Source organism: Pan troglodytes, chromosome 13, assembly GCF_028858775.2.
Source record: "Pan troglodytes isolate AG18354 chromosome 13, NHGRI_mPanTro3-v2.0_pri, whole genome shotgun sequence".
Taxonomy (NCBI): domain Eukaryota; kingdom Metazoa; phylum Chordata; class Mammalia; order Primates; family Hominidae; genus Pan; species Pan troglodytes.
The window spans coordinates 24636800-24657140 of NC_072411.2; the positions used below are offsets into that span (position 1 = coordinate 24636800).

Sequence of the window (20341 nt, forward strand, 5' to 3'; positions counted from 1 at the left end):
ATGCCAAACCATTACATCTCATTCCTTTCTATTCTTACCTGTGAAGGAGTTAAAACAATGGATGCAATCTGTAAACTGAAAGCAATTGAACAAGCTTCAGTCCCATGAATGGTTCAGATTTTACACTCTCCAGATAAGGTTTGTCTGAAATAAAATGGCTGAGCCCCAGGAAACTTGATGTCCTTAAGAAGTCACTGCAACTAAACGCATCTTCTAGATATATTTAGAATGTCAAATTGCAGGCCTCTGGGGGGAAGGGAGTCATGGTTAGTGTTTTGTTCTGTTTTTTCTTTCTTAATAGAAATTTGCAAAGGATAAGTGTGAGTGAATTTAGGGAAACCTCCAAGTGCAAAAATGACAAGAACACCACGCCTCAAACTACAATTTGGTGACCACATTATCAAAAGACTAATTGAAGGAAGTAATAAAAATAACACTGTTTGTTTGGGGGGTTGGGGCATGAAAAGCAAGACAGATGGAGGCTCTTTTGTTTTGTTTTTAATGCAGTAATTTTGTCTCACTCCTTTTTTTATTTTTTAATTCACACTGTGATACGTTTAGATTTTTTTTTAACAGGCAGTGCTGTTGTTTGGCACACTCAGTTCACACTCTTTCTTTTCCAGTTCTTTCACACATTAAGAAAAAAAAGATTGCTTAAAACTGAAATAATATATCTTAGATCTTAATGTATCCCACTTGTCCTGAGAATTTTAATCTCTCACTGGCTATCCTTCTTTTAAAAATAACCCAAATGCAAATTAAAAATAATCAACCAATCTGTGCTCACAATGTCTTAAATACATTATGCACATGTGACATTTATAAAAGGAACAAATAAGATGATATGAACAGTATTTTTCTTAGTAAGTATACCACGTTGGCCATTCAGCCTTTTGGTAACTGGTGACAATTGACCCTTTCTGATTTGTTTTGAAAAATATTTTCCTGTTTATAAAATAATATATAATAATCATAGATAATATGGAAAATTCAAACTAGAAAAATCCCATCACTTAAGGACAAATGCTTACATATTTAATGTGTATATATTTTGTACAACTGTGCACATATACTGCATAGATCAGTTATGCTTTATTTTGATTTTCTTAATATAGAGAAGGATTTGTAACATCTTTGTAAATATTGTTAATGACTGTCATATTCTACTCTATCATGTCTTAATTTACTTAATCAAACTGCTATTTTTGAGCATTTGTCTGTCTTTAAAATTATTTTCATGTAAATACAACTTTGGCATGGATATGTTTCTAGTGTATTTTCATTAGAATTGATCCTTGAAATTGGTATTGCTGGGTCAAAGTTAAGTGACATTTTCAGGACTCCAAATACACATTGTGGGATTGCTTTTTAAAATGATCATACCATTTGAAATTTTCAACAGTGCATGACTGGCAGTAATCTCACTACAGCAAATGCTGAAATTGAGAGCAAATAAACCTGTTGTGTATTTAGCACTTCATTAACTGCTAGTATTTTTTAAAGGACTTACAGTACATTATTTCATTCAGGAAGCCCTGCAAAAAAAGGTGACGAAGCTATTTTTAGACTCTTCTTACAGATGGGGCATTTGAGGCCAATAGCAGGCAGATAAATTACCTAAGGACACTCAGTGGAGTTGCCAAGACTTCAGATCACATTTCTGAAACTTTCAGGCTGGTTATTTTCCCTCAGCCCCATTTGGCCCTGTCTGTATGAGGAATCCCTCTATCCACTATGCAAACAGATTCATCCTCCTCTATAGCACTAAGACAGGCCCATGACCTCCAGTTAGCTACCATGTTTTTCTGTCAAAGGCATTCATTGTGATGAAATCTACTAAATCCTTTTAGCATTATGTACAGAGCTATGCTAATATCAAATACCACTAAGAGCTGAAGTTGTCCTTTAAATTATTGAGCTAACTCCCTCATGTTATAGACGAAGGAAATTGAGGAAGCGATATGCAACATACTAGATCAGCAAGTAAAGCACTTCATGTTCACCACCGTTAGTAAATCTAGAGTGCACACGAAGGAGGCAAAGCCAAACCCACGTGTGTCTGGCACACAACAGAAAGCCAACCGTATTGGGTTTCTCATTTTTCTTCTCTTATATTCTGTCTTCCTTGGCCACGCATTGTTGCTGTGAGATTCTTCACCAGAAGCATGCGATGAAATCCCACTTCTACCTCTCAGTCCTCACAAGAGGTTATCTAATTTGTAAACTGATTTCATATCATTAACTGGTGGTAATTAGAATGTCAACATTGTAATTCATTTAGTCATCATCAGTGACTTTCTTTTGCTCTATGACCTTCATTGCTACATTTTGAAGTCATCTTTTTAAAGATGGATGTAATGGCACTAAATAAAAAAAATTTTAAAGAAAAATCCCACAATGCTTCTATACTAGCATATTTATTTAGGCATTAGTTTATTCTATTTTATTATCTTACATGTACATAGAGAACAGGTACATTTTTATTACATTTTGAATTCAGATTGTATGCTGTTTCCCTTAGCATGTCATACAATTTTTAAGTTTACATTTTATTCACAATTAGGAATGACAGCAGTTGTGTAAGATTTCATTGCACATACATACAAAATTTATTGGCCAAACTGTGATATTGAATAGAGGCTATTTATATTTTTTTTACCTTCCTCTTTCTTTCTTTCTTTCTTTCTTTCTTTCTTTCTTTCTTTCTCTTTCTTTCTTTCCATTCTTTCCTTCCTTCCTTCTTTCTTTCTCTCTTTCTTTTTGCTTTCTTTCTTCTTTTTCTTTCTCTCTCTTACTTTCTCTTTTCTTTCTTCTTTCTCTCTCTCTTTTTTCTTTCTTCTTTCTTTTTCTTTCTCTTTCTTTTACTCTTTCTCTTTTCTTTCTTCTTTATCTCTCTCTCTCTTTCTTTCTCTCTCTCTCTCTCGCCTTCCTTCCTTCCTTTCTTCCTCGACATGGAGTCTTGCTCTGTTGCCCAGGGTGGAGTGCAGTGGCTCACTGCAATCTCGGCTCACTGCAACCTCCACCTCCTTGGTTCAAGTGATCCTTGTGTCTCAGCTTCCCACATACCTGGATTACAGGTGCCTACCACCACACCCAGCTAATTTTTGTATTTTTAGTAGAGACGGGGTTTCACCATGTTAGCCAGGCTGGTCTCGAACTTCAAGCCTCAAGTGATTTGCCTACCTCAGATTCCCAAAGTTCTGGGATTACAAGCATAAGCCACCACATCCAGCCAATGTTTTTTTACTTTTAAAAACAAAATTGCAATGAATATGGCAATCATTAAAAAGTCAGGAAACAACAGGTGCTGGAGAGGATGTGGAGAAATAGCAACACTTTTACACTGTTGGTGGGACTGTAAACTAGTTCAACCATTGTGGAAGTCAGTGTGGTGATTCCTCAGGGATCTAGAACTAGAAATACCGTTTGACCCAGCCATCCCATTACTGGGTATATACCCAAATGACTATAAATCATGCTGCTATAAAGACACATGCACACGTACGTTTATTGCGGCATTATTCACAATAGCAAAGACTTGGAACCAACCCAAATGTCCAACAATGATAGACTAGATTAAGAAAATGTGGCACATATACACCATGGAATACTATGCAGCCATAAAAAATGATGAGTTCATGTCCTTTGTAGGGACATGGATGAAATTGGAAATCATCATTCTCAGTAAACTATCGCAAGAACAAAAAACCAAACACCGCATATTCTCACTTATAGGTGGGAGTTGAACAATGAGATCACATGGACACAGGAAGGGGAATATCACACTCTGGGGACTGTGGTGGGGTGGGGGGAGAGGGGAGGGATAGCATTGGGAGATATACCTAATGCTAGATGACGAGTTAGTGGGTGCAGCGCACCAGCATGGCACATGTATACATATGTAACTAACCTGCACAATGTGCACATGTACCCTAAAACTTAAAGTATAATAAAAAATAAATAAATAAATAAATAAATAAAAATAAAAATAAAAAAAAGAATATCCTAGTGCACTTTTAAGATTCTATTGTTAACAAAACTTCCTTATGATAAACTCTATATTTAGAAAAATATCCCTATAATCACTTCACAAAAGTGACATAGGGTAACAAAGTATTAAAATTTTGGCAAATCTTGACATGCACGTAGTAATTTCCTCCCCAGAAGACACTGATATTTCTACAGATTTTTAAACTAATTAATTGAACTTTCAAATAATAATTGTATGTATTTGTTGAGTACAAAGTGAGATTTTGCTGCAAAAGATCATATCATACTCCATAAGCCTATCCAACTATTATGATACAGATATCTGAAGTTCTAGATTATAATTCATTCATTTTTTGTAGGTTTTAAAGTTGTGAGCTTTCTAGCAAAAGAAAGACAACTTATTCTTGTACCAATGAAACAAGCCCCTGTGCTGAGGTATGGTTTGGGGGAGATAGGACAGGATGTGGTTCATCTCCTTAGAACATTTTCAAGGGAGGAAGATGAGCCAACTTCGGCCTCATTTTTTTCAGGTCTGAATCGCAAAGTGAGAAAAGGTCAGACCAATCTGGAGCTTTAAGTTAGGTCAGAGCTACAGAGCCATCCCTGGTTCTCTGTTTCCCCACTCAGTGACTCTTCTGAGTCACTTCCCTAGTCTGGGAGTGACTTAGAAGAGAAAGCCACCCCAATCCACAGATTGCCCTAACCTCTCACATTTGGGACTGGAGGATACCTGATAAAGATGTAAATAAATGCTTTTATAAAACAACAGACATTCTCTTTTTAAAGATGCTAGAATCCAGAGAAAACCTCGAATCTTGCCAATTTGTTTACAACAACATGTATAGTCCATTATACTCCGTAGTAGGTTTTGAAGGAGACTTTCCTGTGTATATGGTGACACTCAATATAATCCTTTAACACGTCAATGCTCAGCCTATTTAGAACTCTTTAAGTGCATTAACTATTGTGAGGCTTTAGTAACAGCAGTGTTTAATCAGTTCTTTTGTTAAAGCATTTGTCCTAAGCCATTTCATGTCAAAAGAATGTTTTATCTAGTTGTAAGCTAAGTGGAAAGGTCTATACATTGATCTTTGGAGTTTAACATCTTTCCAAAGAAGTGACTTGATTTTTTGCAAATTCAGTCATATTTTCCCAGTATTGCTACTTGGGTTGCTTCAGAAATTTAAGAAATTGGTCATGGTTGGAACTGCTTTGCTTGTAAGTCACTCCTTGAACTAGCCAAATATTGGGTCTTGCTCTCTTCTAGGCTACACTTATGCTTAAGTGTATTTGAAAGGGAGTAAACCAAAAATATGATGGCAAATAGTTAGAAGTTATGACACTTAAAAAATCATCATTTTTTTATTTCTATGCTTTAATAGTAATGTCTATATTCTTGTTTAAGCCTAAATATGAAAATGACCCCACTTCAGATTAACATTTTGTCTTCTGCACTCAATCCTTCCTTCTGACCCATGTAAAATATAGACAACATGGACACATTCACTAATTATTCTTCTCATTGAGTCCATAGGCTTCCCATACACACAACATCATTCTAGTTCATTGGAAGGTTTCAACTTTCCCCAGCACATGGCACACAGATTCACAAATTTGGGCCTTTGCCTTCCCTGGAACTTCCTCCTTTGCTTCCATGCCAGATGAACTGTTATTCGTCAGCTCTGGATTCACCAAATCTTGTTGTTCTAGCTTAGTCATCTTGGTGCCTGCTTCACCATCCACATGTGGGAACATCATAAGGACAGGAAGCATGTATTGTTCATTTTCTAGCCAGAGAAACTGTATAAGTTGTTCTTGTTTGACTCTTCCTATCCACAGGCTAACCTCCACAGCAAACGGTTTAGAACTACAACAATACAGAATCCTCAGGATTCTGTAATTCAGTATCAGCATCACAGACATCAATGGAAATTGCTCAAGGAGAAAGTAAGTGCAATGCCTTTGTCCATGTCCTCATGATCTACTGCTATACAGAAATAACTCAAGTGAACAGAAGAGGATGTGCCTGCATGCCATAATTGCAAGTCTTGCTAATAGTAGTCAACTAACCTCAATTCTTAAATCAGTCCAGGTGGAGAAATGTGATCTTCTGTGAATGAAACAGAAGTTACCAAAGTCTTTGATTTCCTTTTTGTTATAACACATTATTAAATGATGTTATCATCTTCCCACATTTGCCTCTAACCCATTTGATCTGGGAATGCTTTATTTTCTGTTTAATGGCAGAACAAATGTCAGTACAGAGTTATGCAAATGGTTCAAAAATGGGGAGCTGAAATCATTAAATTCCCCCATATAAAAAGTTTGATTAAAATTAAATTGGATACATGTTTTATTTATATATACTCTTTTCCCAAAATCTAATTGAATCCTATTCAATCCCATAAATCTGAAATTGCACACTGGTAATCCCTAGACTCATGCTGAATTTAGTTCTCATTTTTACCCAGTGAAAATCTGCTAGACAACCAGAGTATGGATTTTCAAATCAATTAATCAGATGTTCTGACAAACAAGAAAAAGATGAAAATAACATTTTATATGTAATCCCAAGAGTATAGCAAAAAGATTTCTAAGAAACCAACTGAAGTTTCTCCATCCTCATTACTGCTATAAACAAATGCTTCCTGGGGATATACACAGGAGATGATTCTTTCCTAAACTAGAAATAATATCATACCAAAGAAAGAATGCTATTCATAGGAAGTGGGGATAGAGTCAGCAAGTTATAAATATAAAATTTCCTTGATAAATATTTGTCTGGTAAATTTAGCACTAAACTTTGAAATTCAGCACCTACAATTCTGATCTTCCTCCATCTCTAATCATTTAACAAAAATCAGAGCTACAACATTTTGCTTTTTTTCTAAAGTCTTCTTTAAATAAATAAGGGCTCCATCTTTTTCCCCTGATAAATTTTTATGGCTTTATTGTGCCTATTCTTTTTGGTTGTAGGGACAAAAAATTGTCTTTACTGTGAGGCATTGCAGTTTAGTTTCTGAAACTTGCTATTAATTTTTTCAGAAAATACATCATCATTGTCCACTAGAAACAAGTTGCCAGACACATGTGAAACATGTAGAAAATGTGCACTGGTCACATTCTAAATATCTTGTTTCCCCAAGGGAGTGTGATTTTTCTGTTTGTTTGTTTGTTTTTATTTTTTTTAGAGACAAGTTCTCCCTCTGTCTTGAGGCTGAGGGGCAGTGGCGTGATCATAGCTAACTTCAACCTAGGGATCCTGTGCTCAAGTGATCCTCCCACCTCAGCCTCCAGAGTAGCTGGGACTACAGGTGTGTGCCACATCACCTGGCTAATTATTTTTATTATTATTATTTTGTATAGACAAGGTCTTGCTATATTGCCCAGGCTGGTCTCAAACTCCTGGCTTCAAGTGATGCCCCCACCTCTGCTTCTCAAGGTGTTGTGATTACAGGCATGAGCTACCGTGCCCTGCCCATAATTATCATCAATAGAGACAACGACTATATGATCTTGCCACACTTACAAAGCTTTGCTATGAGAGAGGCAACAAAATATTCCCGACGAAGACTTGCTGGGTGTTAAGGTGTCACATTTAGTGCCACCTAATTATCAGTAACAGTAACTATTTAATGAGTGCTGCAGGCACTAGGCATTGCATTTCATTTACCTCACCTCTGATTTTCACAACACTTTGTGATTTCCTGCCATCCCATTTTACAGATACAAATAATTTATATAATTTGCCTTCTATATCATATATGTCAAGTGAGGTGAAAAGCATGTGCCCAATACTCTGAATACGAAATCTCAAATCCATAAGCTTCTTTGAGTAAAGTGTTAGAAACACCTAAAGAAAAAACATATGTTGAATGGAGAAGCAACACATTATCTCACTGTAATTACTAACGCATCTATAAGAATTTGTTTATCTGATTAGAAATGACCTGACTGACTTTTGGAGCCAAACAACTATAAAATATAAAACCACTAGCCACTCCCCTCCTTAAAACAAACAAATTCTCCAATACCGGTTTCTTCTTCAACAATATACACAATATCAAACCCTTCACACTTACATAGTCTGGCTCTTAGCTAAATCACCTATCCACTTGGTGGTCACAGTAATTCTGGTTGTCTTCCTTCTAGTCATTCTGTTTCCATCCTGAAGTCAACTAACCACACAAGCACACCATCCTCCTCCCGTCTCTCAGCCCACCACATAAGTCATTTTTTCTAGGAATCTTTCCTGACCCCAAGATGAGGTGGAGTCCTCTTTGAGGTATGATCACATTCCTACTGCACTGGAGTTGTTCTCCTTGTCATGTAATGTAATTGTAATTAGTTGTGTTACAGGGACAAAACTTACTAAATCATGAGTTTTCATGAGCCTTCATAGTTGTTCTCCTTCTGTTTGTCCACTTTCTGTGCTTTCATTGTGTTGATCCAGGTATTGGGCGAGTTGGAGACCTGGATAAACTGTAGAGATTTTTGGTCAGAGAGAGAGAGACAGAGAGACAGATTGATAAATATTAAGAAAATAGGAAAAAATGTTTAAAAAATGCTAAAAGTGGCCAGGCGCGGTGGCTCACGCCTGTAATCCCAACACTTTGGGAGACCAAGGCAGGCGGATCACGAGGTCAGGAGATCGAGACCATCCTGGCTAACACAATGAAACCCCGTCTGTACTAAAAATACAAAAAATTAGCCAGGCATGGTGGTGGGCACCCGTAGTCCCAGCTACTCAGGAGGCTGAGGCAGGAGAACGGCATGAACCCAGGAGGTGGAGGTTACAGTGAGCCGAGATCGCGCCACTGCACTCCAGCCTGGGCAACAGAGCGAGACTCCATCTCGGAAAAAAAAAAAGCTAAAAGTAAAATGACAACGGGAGTTCTTTATACTATTTTTGCAACTTTTCTGTAAGTTTGAAAATATGTCACAATACTAAAATATAAGTATTCACAAAAACATGCAGTGATACTGAGCTGTCGGAATTTTTTGGAAGGTAATAAAGACCGATCGATAATCACTAATCCTAAGATATCAGAGAAATGATAAGCACTGCATGATATTTATTCTATATTTTTAAGGGAAGTGAGATGGGTAATAATTTGAAGTCTCAAATGCAACTTGGTGAGCAGAAATGGTTTCAACCCCCTTTAATAGGCATCACTAAATCTACATATACAGCCTGTATTTTCTAAGATTTCAGAGATAGTGTTGTTAGTCTTATCCCACAGTATCTGGCACATCAAAAGGTCTTGATAAAAATAAAAAATAGTAATAATCCTGAATGGATGAATGAACCATCATGCCCCCTAATGTATAGTCCTTCTATACGTTGTATCCTATTCTAGTAGGATACACTTACTAGACTCTATCAGAGGTCAACAAACCTTTTCTGGGGAGTCAGATAGTAACTAATTTAGGCTTTGTGGGTCAGATCTTTTTTTTTTTTTTTCGGAGACAGTCTCATTCTATCACCTAGGCTGGAGTGCAGCGGTGCCATCTCGATCTAGGCTGACTGCAACCTCCACCTCCCGCAACCTCTGCCTCCCAGGTTCAAGCGATTCTCTGCAGATCACATAGATTCTGTGGTAACTTCTGAACTTCACAATTGTGGTGCAAAAGCAGCTGTAGATTAGATAACACAAACAAATTAGCATGGTAATGTTAAAAAAAACACACAATTTATGGTGGATTTGAATTTGAATTTGAATTTTATGTAATTTGCATGTGTCACAGATGTTATTCTTTTCTTGATTCTCTTCAACTATTAAAAAATGTAGTGATCATTCAAGCTTACGAACTTACAAAAGTAAGCAGCCGACCAGTTTGGGCTTGTAGGACAGGGTTTGCTGACTTCTTGAGTATGTCATGTTTTTCTTTTTTTCTTGTATACCAATCCTCTTTCTTAAATTGAATGAAGCTTGAGCACAGGGACGTGTACTCCTAGCATTTAGTTATACATTGCCAGATTTACAAAAAATCTTGTGCAAATTGAATCAATATATGCTCCACTTAAATGATATCATATAACTGACTCTTGAAAACCTCCCTATTTTAGCCATTTTTAATTAAAGATGTATTAGGTCCTTTTATATATTACTTACCTTTAAAATAAATTTTCCTTCATGCAAAAGGAAAAATAAAAGTATATTGACCGCACAGCAAGTTTCTCTGCTGTTTGAATGCCTTTTGTTTTCAGTGCTACATCATGATCTACTAATAATATGCACAGCCTAAGTCCAATTAAACTAGTATGTTTGCAGTGCCTCCAACAGGGCTAAAATCGAGAAGTTTTCCATTGAAAGAGGCAGGTGGCATATTTTAAAAATAACAGTAAAAATAAAATAACAATTTGTATTCAATATTTTGGGTTATAAATAATTATTATTCTAGGTCTTGTGTGATTTCTTAGTAGATGTAACATCAAAGATATAAACAACAATTTTAAAAACATCATCAGCAGATTTGTTTTTCTGTTTTTGATTTGTTTTTGTGCTTTGGTGCCTTCTCCTGCATCCTTTCCCCACTTTCCCACAAATAAACAAGAATTCAGCAGCCTACAAAGTTTCTCACACGGCTGCTTCAAATCTGCTCTACATTTTTTTCTTCCTACTAGTCAGCACACCCCCTGCTGGCTCTAGGCTAACATTCTTTCCACCTTATTAAAAATGCCAATAAAAAGCAAATTATAAATGTTTTTACTGTGCTTTGTGTGCTGATTTAAATTCAAAAGGGATAAAATGACATAAATACTAGGGATTAGGTTATATAATAAAATAATCTTTTGAAATCAGCTCCTTCTTCTTCCAAATAATTTATTCCCTGAAAAATACATCCTTGGAAAATTTTGTAAAAGAGTTTTCCTAGTAGTGGCTATCACAGATCATATGTTTAGATGTCAGCTTGACTTAAAAATCAGATGTGCACCTAGGATAGAACAGATACCTGCTGTTCTTCATTAATTGCCTTTAAAAAACTGAGTAATAGCACATTGGCTGTGAAGTAAGCTATTCCCTGAGAGACAAACAAGGCCTTTGTAACACTAAAAGTAATTTTTATAGAAGTCAAATTGTCAATCATATGTGGACTCAAATGATCAGATTAATCACACACACACATACACACATACTCTACAAACACACAGAAGATTTAGTACATTTATTTCATTTGTGAACACTTGTGGCACCGAGCAATGACGTGATAACCCAAAAATCTGGTATCAGAAAACACAGGTTCAGATCCTTGCACTTCTAAATAATAGCTTTGTGTTTTGGACAATGTTACTTAAATTTCAGGAGTTTTAAAAATATCTTTATATGCCAAATGTAGCTAATGATACTGACTTCAGAATTTTGCCATGAATTCTAAATGAGAAAACAAAGTCAAAATGCCTACTGCAGGTTGATATTTAATGAACACTGTTTCATTTTCTTCTAGAGAAATTAACAAGTAGTAGCTTAAAGGGTATAAATATTTATGGTTTTTGAGTAGAAATAATTTAATGTTGTGATAAAGATTCAGGAAATGTACATCTTTCTTTTTTTTTCTCATCTTGTAGTCTTGGCCAACTCTTTAGGTTCCTAAATTGGCTATTGTCATTACAAACCTCATCCCCTCACAAGATATTGTACATGCTATGGGGAAAACTGCAGGAGCAATGACCTTTTTATTCCCACTCTTCTCCTTTTCACTAAGAAGATCTCTTTTTCCTCTTGAGTTTTTTTGGTCAGAACTGAGTCACACAGCAAGCACCAGATAATCACTCTGAAAAGGGTATGCAATTGCTATGGTAGGCTTACTCCAATTGTGATTTCTTTACCAGCCTGTTTTGGAACCAAGGAAAAAGTTGGAATTGGCTGTTGACCAGGACCTCAATGTCTGACACTTGGATGGACTTGAAAGATACAGGATTAAATTGTTCCTCTCCTATAAGCACTTATTACTTGTGTTTGTACATGTCAACTTCCCAGCTAGAAATTGTGGAAAGTATAAAAAACTTCAGATAGGACCAGGTCATTGATGACATCTATTTGACCAAAAAAAAAAAAAAAAAAATTATACAAGGCTAGGCACATTAGTGTTGCTCAATAAGTTAATGTTGAGTTAATTAAATTATTGTGATTATTTTGAGAAAAAATCTTGCAGGTTTCCACTGGAATGAGTAATTTTTAGATGTTTGCACTTATTTTTTAGATGTTTGCACTTACTTGAACTGGCAAATAAAATGCATTAGAAATCCTGTGATTATGGACTGAATAAATTGTCTTCTCCAGGCTAGGACACAGCATTTACAACTTGTGTCCATATAACAAAAGTATTTTTAAATGTATGATTCCTTTGAATATGCACAAATACCAAAGCCAGGGATTATCATAATTCACAATTCACAGGAATGGAAATGGAATCTCAAAGAGACCAAGTTATATACTCCAGGCCTCGTAATAGTAAGCTGCAAAGCCAAGGCTAATACTTAGAATTTCCTATTTTAAGCTCTGAATTATTTTTATTTAATTATCCCAAACAAGTTTCTCCTGAAATGTTATATATATCAAAATGACTTCTTGGTGATTATAGGCAGGAGTTCTTTTAGAGAGAGACAGAAATAAATGAAAAAGAAAAACTATTTTGACATATGTTTCTGGATGTGGCATGGCTAGATTTGTATCAATGCAATTATATAGATAATTTAGAGGGTAAATTCCTTCAGAGAAATGAATCTAAATATTGGAGAAATATGTGACTAGGAAAATAACTATCAGGATATTAACCCTAAACTGCATTTTCAGTTTTTTTTTTTTAATATAGTTGACATCTTGATTTTAAGGTAAATAAGGATAAATGTCCTTAAAGGAGCCTCTGCATTCTGGTGCAAGGAGTGGATTGGGGGATCGTTATAACCCCTGAAATAACCAACAAGGACTTTTTGTAGCTAACATTATCAGACATCAACTATTCCTTGAAAATCTACTATGTGTGCTGAAAACTCAAAGTTAAATATTCTTCAGGGAACTATTCTTGAGAAATTACTGAGTTCAGGAAACAGAGAATTGTTAGTGGAGTTTGGACTTGAACATTTGCCAGTGGGAATGAAAAGTCCAGGAAAAGAGGAAAGAGCAGTATATGCAAAGAGCACAGCATCTTACCAGCTGAAAAGCATGCACACCCGGCAAAGGCATCTAAGAGCAAAGGCCGTTGTACTGGCAGGAGGCAGATGACAGAAGATAACTATTTTTGATAGAATAGGGGAGGGGGGGAACCTTCATTTTCTCTGCCCCTATGGGTTGGAGCCATTAATTCTGTGTGACATTTATCATGTCAATATCTGTCTCCTCTTAGTATCCTATCAATAAAATGGAGATGACCAAACATGCCTTCTATATGCCTCACAGGAGAATTATAAAATCAATGAGATGAACCACTTGTTGAATATTCCAATGCTAAGATTCCATTTGATGAATGATTCTTTCCCTTCTGTCCATAAGGAAGAATAAGTGGAAGTGCTCAAGGGAAAATCAAAGAAACAATGAAATGCCATCCTACCCATTTCATTTCCTTTTTTAAGATTTCAAATATAAGTTTGTTTTGAGAAGATGGTCAGATTTATCATCTTGAAAATATAGACATTTTCCATTTCAAAATTATCCATTTTTTCCCCATTTTCTGTTAGTATTCAACCTGCTCCATCCATGCAGAACTTTTAAGCCTCTTCAAAGCAGAGTGCTCTGCAAAAATGAGTTATTTTTCTATATGGAGAAACATGGGGGAGAAAAGGGAGTTTACTCAGCTTCTACTTCACCATTTGGAAAGTGGATTTATCAGACTAAAAGCTTTACAAAATAGTTTCAATAGGTAAATATCAATCTGGCTGAAAACAGTTTTTATAGTGATTAATATTCTACTGCTAATAAATACTTGCTGGCAAAATGCCCCCAGAAGATGGCATTGTTTACACTATTGTCTGAGGGGAACAGCTGTTTACCCCTCCCTACATTCAGAGCTGCAGTATTCTTACTAAAATGCTAACAAATATTAGACAAATGTCTGACATTTAAGGCTCAACTTGCTCTGAGAACAGGTGTGTTTGAGGGAGAGAAAAAAAAGCTACAACTGTAAATAGGAGTTTAAATTAGGTGAAATTTATACACTGTGTCTGCATATAGACATATAAATGCAGAGTTTCAACATTTACTAATAACTTGAATACCATTCACAGTTTGAGGCCTTCATGGCAAAAAATTTCCTAATTGCCTGTTAATATCTATCTTAAGCACATTTTACTGGCACAGATAATTAATTTAAAGCCATTCTGCTGGAAGACAAAGCCAACATATTCTATAATTTTTGAAATGTTATATTAAACTAAGCATTTTTGGGGGGTGAGGTATAGAAGGTGGAATTATATAGTGGAACATTAAACTCAGTGACAAAAGATCTGTGTTGTCTATCATATTCCTATTCATAAAGAGGGGTCTTGAAGTGTTGTTAGGGATGTGGAACTAGGGGAAATCTCACACACTGCTAGCGGGGGAGGAGACTTATAAATTGGTACCATCATTTTAAGAATAACAGAAAATACCTGGTAAAGCTGAAAACAAGCATTTCCTATGGTCCGGAAATTCTACTCTTCAGTATATGAGCAAGAAAAACTAAGAGACAGGTACAAGATTGTACTTTTTTAAGGGAAAAATCAACAACCCTGGAAACAATCTGTAGATTCATACATAAAAGAATTAATGAATATATTTTGGCATATTTATGAAATGAAATACAATACAGTAGTTGTAATAAAATAACTAGGACTTTATGCAGCTGGATGCATACATTTCAAAATTATAATATTAAGTAAATTGCAAGGTGCAAAATGAAAGAACATGACACCATTTATGTATTGGTTAAAGACAAAGCACTCTTACATATCGTTCAGGGAGATAAATACGTGTGGTAAAAGTTTAAAAACATTATGTATAGGAATGATATACACCAGATAAGTAAAGTGTTTACTTCTAGGTATGATGGCAGATGAATGGGATCAGAGAAGAATGCAAAAGGAGCTTAAGTTATATCTCTAATATTCTACTTTTAAAAATGTCTAAGTGTTTGCATACAATTACAACATACCAAGCTGTAATGGCTCAGTGTATTCCTGTAGATTTCTTAGTATGATTAATAGCCAGATAGATGTTTTTCACCATGGGATCCTCAAAGGCTAGGGGTTGGGTGGCAGCTCCTGAGGACCCTAGGTAGAAGGAAAAAAGAAGCCCATGCAGCTCGACTTTGAACCCCAGCCCTCTCCTCTCTTCAGACCCCTTCCAGCTGCCAACAGGGCAGCTCCTTAGGTCACCTCAGCCTGGATATGTTGACATTCACCATCTTCTGGGTGTGGTCCTCCACTGCACCCTACCATGCACCCCAAGTAAAGCTCCAGCTGGGAAAGTCTTTCAGTTTGCTCAGGAATCTAGTGACTTACATAATTATCTTTAGTTAGAAGCTTAGAGAGAAGAGGATCATTTATGTATAAGTGATAGGACCCTCAGAATTCTTTCTTCTCTAATAAAATAATGAGGTCACTAATCCAGTTGTCATTCAACTATCTCTTAATATTTCAATGATGTGAGTCTAGCTGTAACCAAAAAACACAAGGTTAACCTCAGGATTCATGCAGAAGCTGCTTGAAACCTAGTCCCATCTATAGTCGTGCAGCCAGGATTGTCAGGAGTCTGCAGTGTCAAATAAGGCAGTATAATTGCTTCTGTTGAAGGTAAGAGGAGGGTGAGGAGAGAGGAAGACATCAAATTCCTCTGAAGCAGGTAGAGTTCATCAACCCTAACTTCATTGTAAGCTTCAAATAGGATAAATCATTATGGTCCCTCATTTTGTTAAGGTTTGACAGCTTTCTGACAGCTTCCAATAAAAACAAAATAAGTTGATTTATGATAAAGCAGGAGAGTTTCCAGATATATACTAGAAGCCAAAAACAGAAACAAAATTTGTAAGCGGGGGTGTCTAGAAAGAAACCAAAATCATTCTTTCCCTTTTTCAAAATTCAAATCCCTCCAGCAGAGCCCTTATATTTTGGATTCTTATGAGCTAACCCGGGCTTCCACCCTGACTCTCATCACTACCACACCCATGTGTCTTTCCTCTCTCCGTCTCCCTGAGACGCCAGTGAACCACCTGGGCTTGGAATCCAGAGCCCCGGAACACCTTGCAGTACTTGCCCGAAGCAACGCGCCAACAGCGGGAGGGAGACGCAGACGCGAAGACCGGCGAGAGGACGTGCGGTGGGAGTAGCTGCGGGGTCTGCAAGCAGGGGAGCGCGCACAACGTTAAACCTTGAAACCAGAAATCCCGATCCTATCGAGACCCATCAGCTTTTCCCATTTGGGAACGAGCGCAGGGGAAATTAAATGCGTAATTCAAGCTCTGTTTTCCCCTCCCCTCCAAAGGTGAGGTGGGGGAACGCATCTCGTTAGCTCATTACAAAGCTTTCCGTGGGAAATTCCCTCTTCCTAATGCGTCTGTCTTCCAACTCCTATTAGCATCCTTCGGCAGCGGCCTTTGAAAATCTCCTTTAAATTTCAATACCTCTACTCGTTTCCCAAATGGGGGGAAGGGAAGAGAAAGCCGGGGGGTAGAGAGAATTTCCTTCCCCTTTCCCTCCCAGGTAGCCAAAGCGCACCGCAGCGGCTTGGCTGCCTGGAGGAAAAGCGCCCGAGCGGGGCAAAGACCCGCCCAGGCTGCTCTTATAGGCGAGCGCGGGGCGGGCCTGGCTGGGGGCGGTGCCGCGCGGCCCCGCTCGCCTATAAGGAGCTGTCCGCCACCCGGGTGCTGATTCCAGCTCTCGCGCCCGACGAGGTGGATTTGGCTGTCCACCGAGCTCCGGCGCCTGTCGTTCTAATTGGGTTTGGATTTGCACCGTTAAGGAGGGGGGAAGAGAAGGAAGAGGCGGGCGAGGAAGGCGAGTCCAGCTAGCGGCTGTTGCGGGGACCGTAGCCCCAGCTGCAGCTCCGAAGAATCCCCCGCCACGGTTTCGGTGGAGCGTCTGGGCACGGGATGGAGTGAAAGAGCGAGTGCCTCTCCAAGGGGGGGTGGGAGGGGGTCAGGCTGTGCAGAGGAGAGAGACAGCGAGAAGAAGCCGCGGCTGGCTACTGCGAATTTGGGATTCGATTGGGAGGGACCGCTCACTCGGGGGAAATGGATTCTTTACCACGGCTGACCAGCGTTTTGACTTTGCTGTTCTCTGGCTTGTGGCATTTAGGATTAACAGCGACAAATTGTGAGTACAAGGAGCTGGGGGCGGGAAGGTGAGGTGGAAAACGATCGCATTCAGAAAGATAATCAACTATCTAAGCGTACTCGATTGTGTCTGCTTTGGGCAAAGGAAACGGAAAAAAAATGCTGATCAGTGTGGTTCCATCACTCCAACCATCCCAAAAGTTAGTAGAGCTCAAATGAGCCAACCCTGCCGGATTTCCTCCCTTCTTCCGTTATCGCAAAGTTCAAGGGATAAGGAAAGGTTTCTCTTCCCTTAACCTCCTGCTAGCTCCGCGTTCCATGCCTGCCTGATCTCAGCCAGTGCTTTTTCCGGAGAAGGGCCCCTGGTTCAGACAGAATGCACTGGGAGCTGAGCTTCCTGGGATGGAGATGCTCCCAGCTACCGTGCTCGGTGACAGTGGCTCATCTCTGAATGCAGTGCCTCGGATTTGCAGTATACCAAGCACCCCACGATACGTGGCTCTGCGTTCTGCCCTAGGCAGAAGGCTCCAGTTGGGGTATCTTGAAACCAATGGGCACCGGTTTAACAGGATTGGGAGTTTTGGCCTAAGAGTCATGGACCAATGTTGTTAACCACAAGATCAATGGCTGCCCCTATTACAGGAGGAAGAGCTTTGATGCATACCCCACCCCAAAAATCTTTGTGCCTCTGAACACTAATGAGTATGCACTAAGTGTACACTCTGTCGTCCAAGCTCTAACCTCGGCAAGTGCAGGACATTTAATTTAATAGGCAGGAAGCCTGGGCTCCCGGGGATCCACCAACTGCACTATATATTTAAAGAATCCAGTCCGTCAAACTTGAATAAATCTCTGGAGCTATGAGAGGTTCAGGCTCAGTTTCTCAGCTGCCTCTCTAGGCAGAGAAGGGGAAGTTTTTCCAGCTCTGGGACTTCCTAAATGAGAAAGAATGCAATTAAGCCATCTGTGTTGTTTCCAAAGATGGTTTATCAAGGTCCCTCAAGTTTCTGGGCTTGCTCCCATATCCCTTATCCCTGTCATGAAGCTCAGAAATATTACCCATATTGGAACAGTTTTATTTTTTAGTTTTTGTAATTTGCACTATCATGGTTGGTTAGAGAACAGTAGGAAGATTACTTACCACATAGGGACCTTTCTACCTCACTCTCCACCCACTTAGGTCCTAGAGGACCCTGTGCATTTATCCCCGGAGTTATGTCTCAAGGGAAGACAATTGGACAAATGTGGTGTGTAGAAAAATGTTCAAAACTGAGCCAGTGTTTCTGTCTGTGGTCGGAAGTTTTGGAGGGCCAGCATCTATAGTTAGTCATAATGCCTTATACCGATTGTATTAAAGTTTGTATTCTACAGGAAGGCTAAAGGGATCATCCTCTCTAAGGGAGGATCCAAAGGGCCCTGGTTTAGAAATTATTTCAGAGAATATGTAGGAGCCGTTGGAATCTGAGTTTTTTTCTTTTACTTCTTCATCTCATTCTCTTCCACCTCCTTCTTTTTCTTCTTCTGTGGAATTGTTCCCGTGGTGCTTTAGAAAAAGATCTAAGTGGTTAGTAAGAGGAGGTAAGGCACAGCGCTGGGCTATTTCTCTCCACCTTCTAGAACACTAGAGGTCAGTATTGTCCTAATGATACAAAGGCGTGGCAGCAGGCTAGCTGTGTTTTCCCTTCAGCACAGCTACCTATCTGAGAAGAGTGAATACTTTGAAAAGCCACAAAGGTGGGGGTGAGAGATAAGGGTGAAAAAGACAGAACATACTCCACACGCATATGGCTGTGGACTTTCTAATGCAACACCTTTTCTTAAGAGCCAATAAAACAAATATTTTAGAATAGCATTTTTTATAAATTAATTGAATTATGGTTAATGTGTTTTAATAATGCTCATAAAACCTAAATGACATGGATTTAAGACTCATGCTTATCATTACCGATGTAGTAATAAAGCTAATTCTGAACATTTAAAATGAAACTTTGTGATAATGAGCTTTAGTATTTTATCAGTGACAGTTTAATTTCCCTATTTCCAATCAACATTTTAATTGAATGCTCACTGCTTGCTAAATATTTTGAAGTCAGCGTTCTTAAGGAATAATTATTAATGATCATTATGCTGTACAAAATCTATTAATTGAATAATAGAACAGCAGAAAAAAAATAGCTCTGAACTTGATATATTTTGGTGTCTTCATAACCTATGATGCAGAAGCTCTAAGAAATATGCATTAAAATTCCACAGTTCCTTTAGATTTCTACTGACCACACTCTTTATTCATTAAATATAGGACTCGGGTTTATTTTTATCTATAATCAATTAATATTTGTATACATATACTGAACATTAGCAATTTATTTTCAAATAGTCACTTTATAAAAGTTTATTTGGAAATTTTTTTTACAAGATTATTCTTCCTATATTTTGAAGTAATATGTCATGACATTTGTGACAGTAGCCTTGAAAATGGATTTATTAACCCAATATTTTCCATAGTATATAGTTGCACTGTGGACTTTGTTCAGGTATACATAACTTCTAATTGTTTTTATTATTCTTATAATATGTTGTTGGTGGTTGTTACTATGGTGTGGTGTGTATGTGTGTGTTTTGTGTGTGTGTGTGCACGTGCATTTACATTTCTCATAATCTGACCAAAACCTGGGCTTTTAACTTCAAAGGAAAGATGAATGCTTGCTCAATTATAGATTTTATAAGTTTCTAATTAAACAAAATTAAAATAAAGTCAGGTTAGAAGGGCCAGCTTCAGTACAGATATTATGAATCTGTGCAGAGAACATAATTACTTACCAGTAATAAAAACTGCAGAAATTCCCTCATTTCAGATTTTCAGGATATTAAATAGCTACAATTCTTCCTTTGGGTTTATCCTGAGGGAATTAGTTAACTTCAAATGTAGATATAGTAGGCCAATGTTTAATGAAAAATCATTTTACATATAATATTAACTCTTTTGACACAAGAAGAAGTGATATGACTTGATAGTTGGTTAAAGTGAAACTGGGAGTTAGAAGAGCTGACGAGTTCTAGCCCTAGTTATGCCACAGCTAAGCGTTCAAATACCTATTATGTT

The 20341-nt window shown here is 37.8% G+C and overlaps 1 protein-coding gene and 1 long non-coding RNA gene across 2 annotated transcripts in view; one reads left to right on the forward strand and one right to left on the reverse strand.

The window, feature by feature from the left end:
- Positions 1 to 4011: 4011 nt before the first annotated feature.
- Positions 4012 to 15526, reverse strand: LOC104005160 (uncharacterized). Its single transcript, XR_678355.4, has 4 exons — positions 15121 to 15526; positions 9390 to 9627; positions 8363 to 8472; positions 4012 to 6100 (listed from the first exon to the last, which is right to left on the reverse strand). It is a non-coding gene; the product is annotated as an uncharacterized LOC104005160 (long non-coding RNA).
- Positions 15527 to 16832: 1306 nt separating this feature from the next.
- CNTNAP5 (contactin associated protein family member 5) overlaps positions 16833 to 20341 on the forward strand; it is an 876147-nt gene continuing 872638 nt past the window's right edge. Inside the window, exon 1 of the mRNA XM_016949649.3 lies at positions 16833 to 17278. Within this exon, the coding sequence (XP_016805138.3) occupies positions 17197 to 17278 (82 nt within the window). The 5' untranslated portion in view covers positions 16833 to 17196. The remainder of the gene's footprint in view (positions 17279 to 20341) is intronic.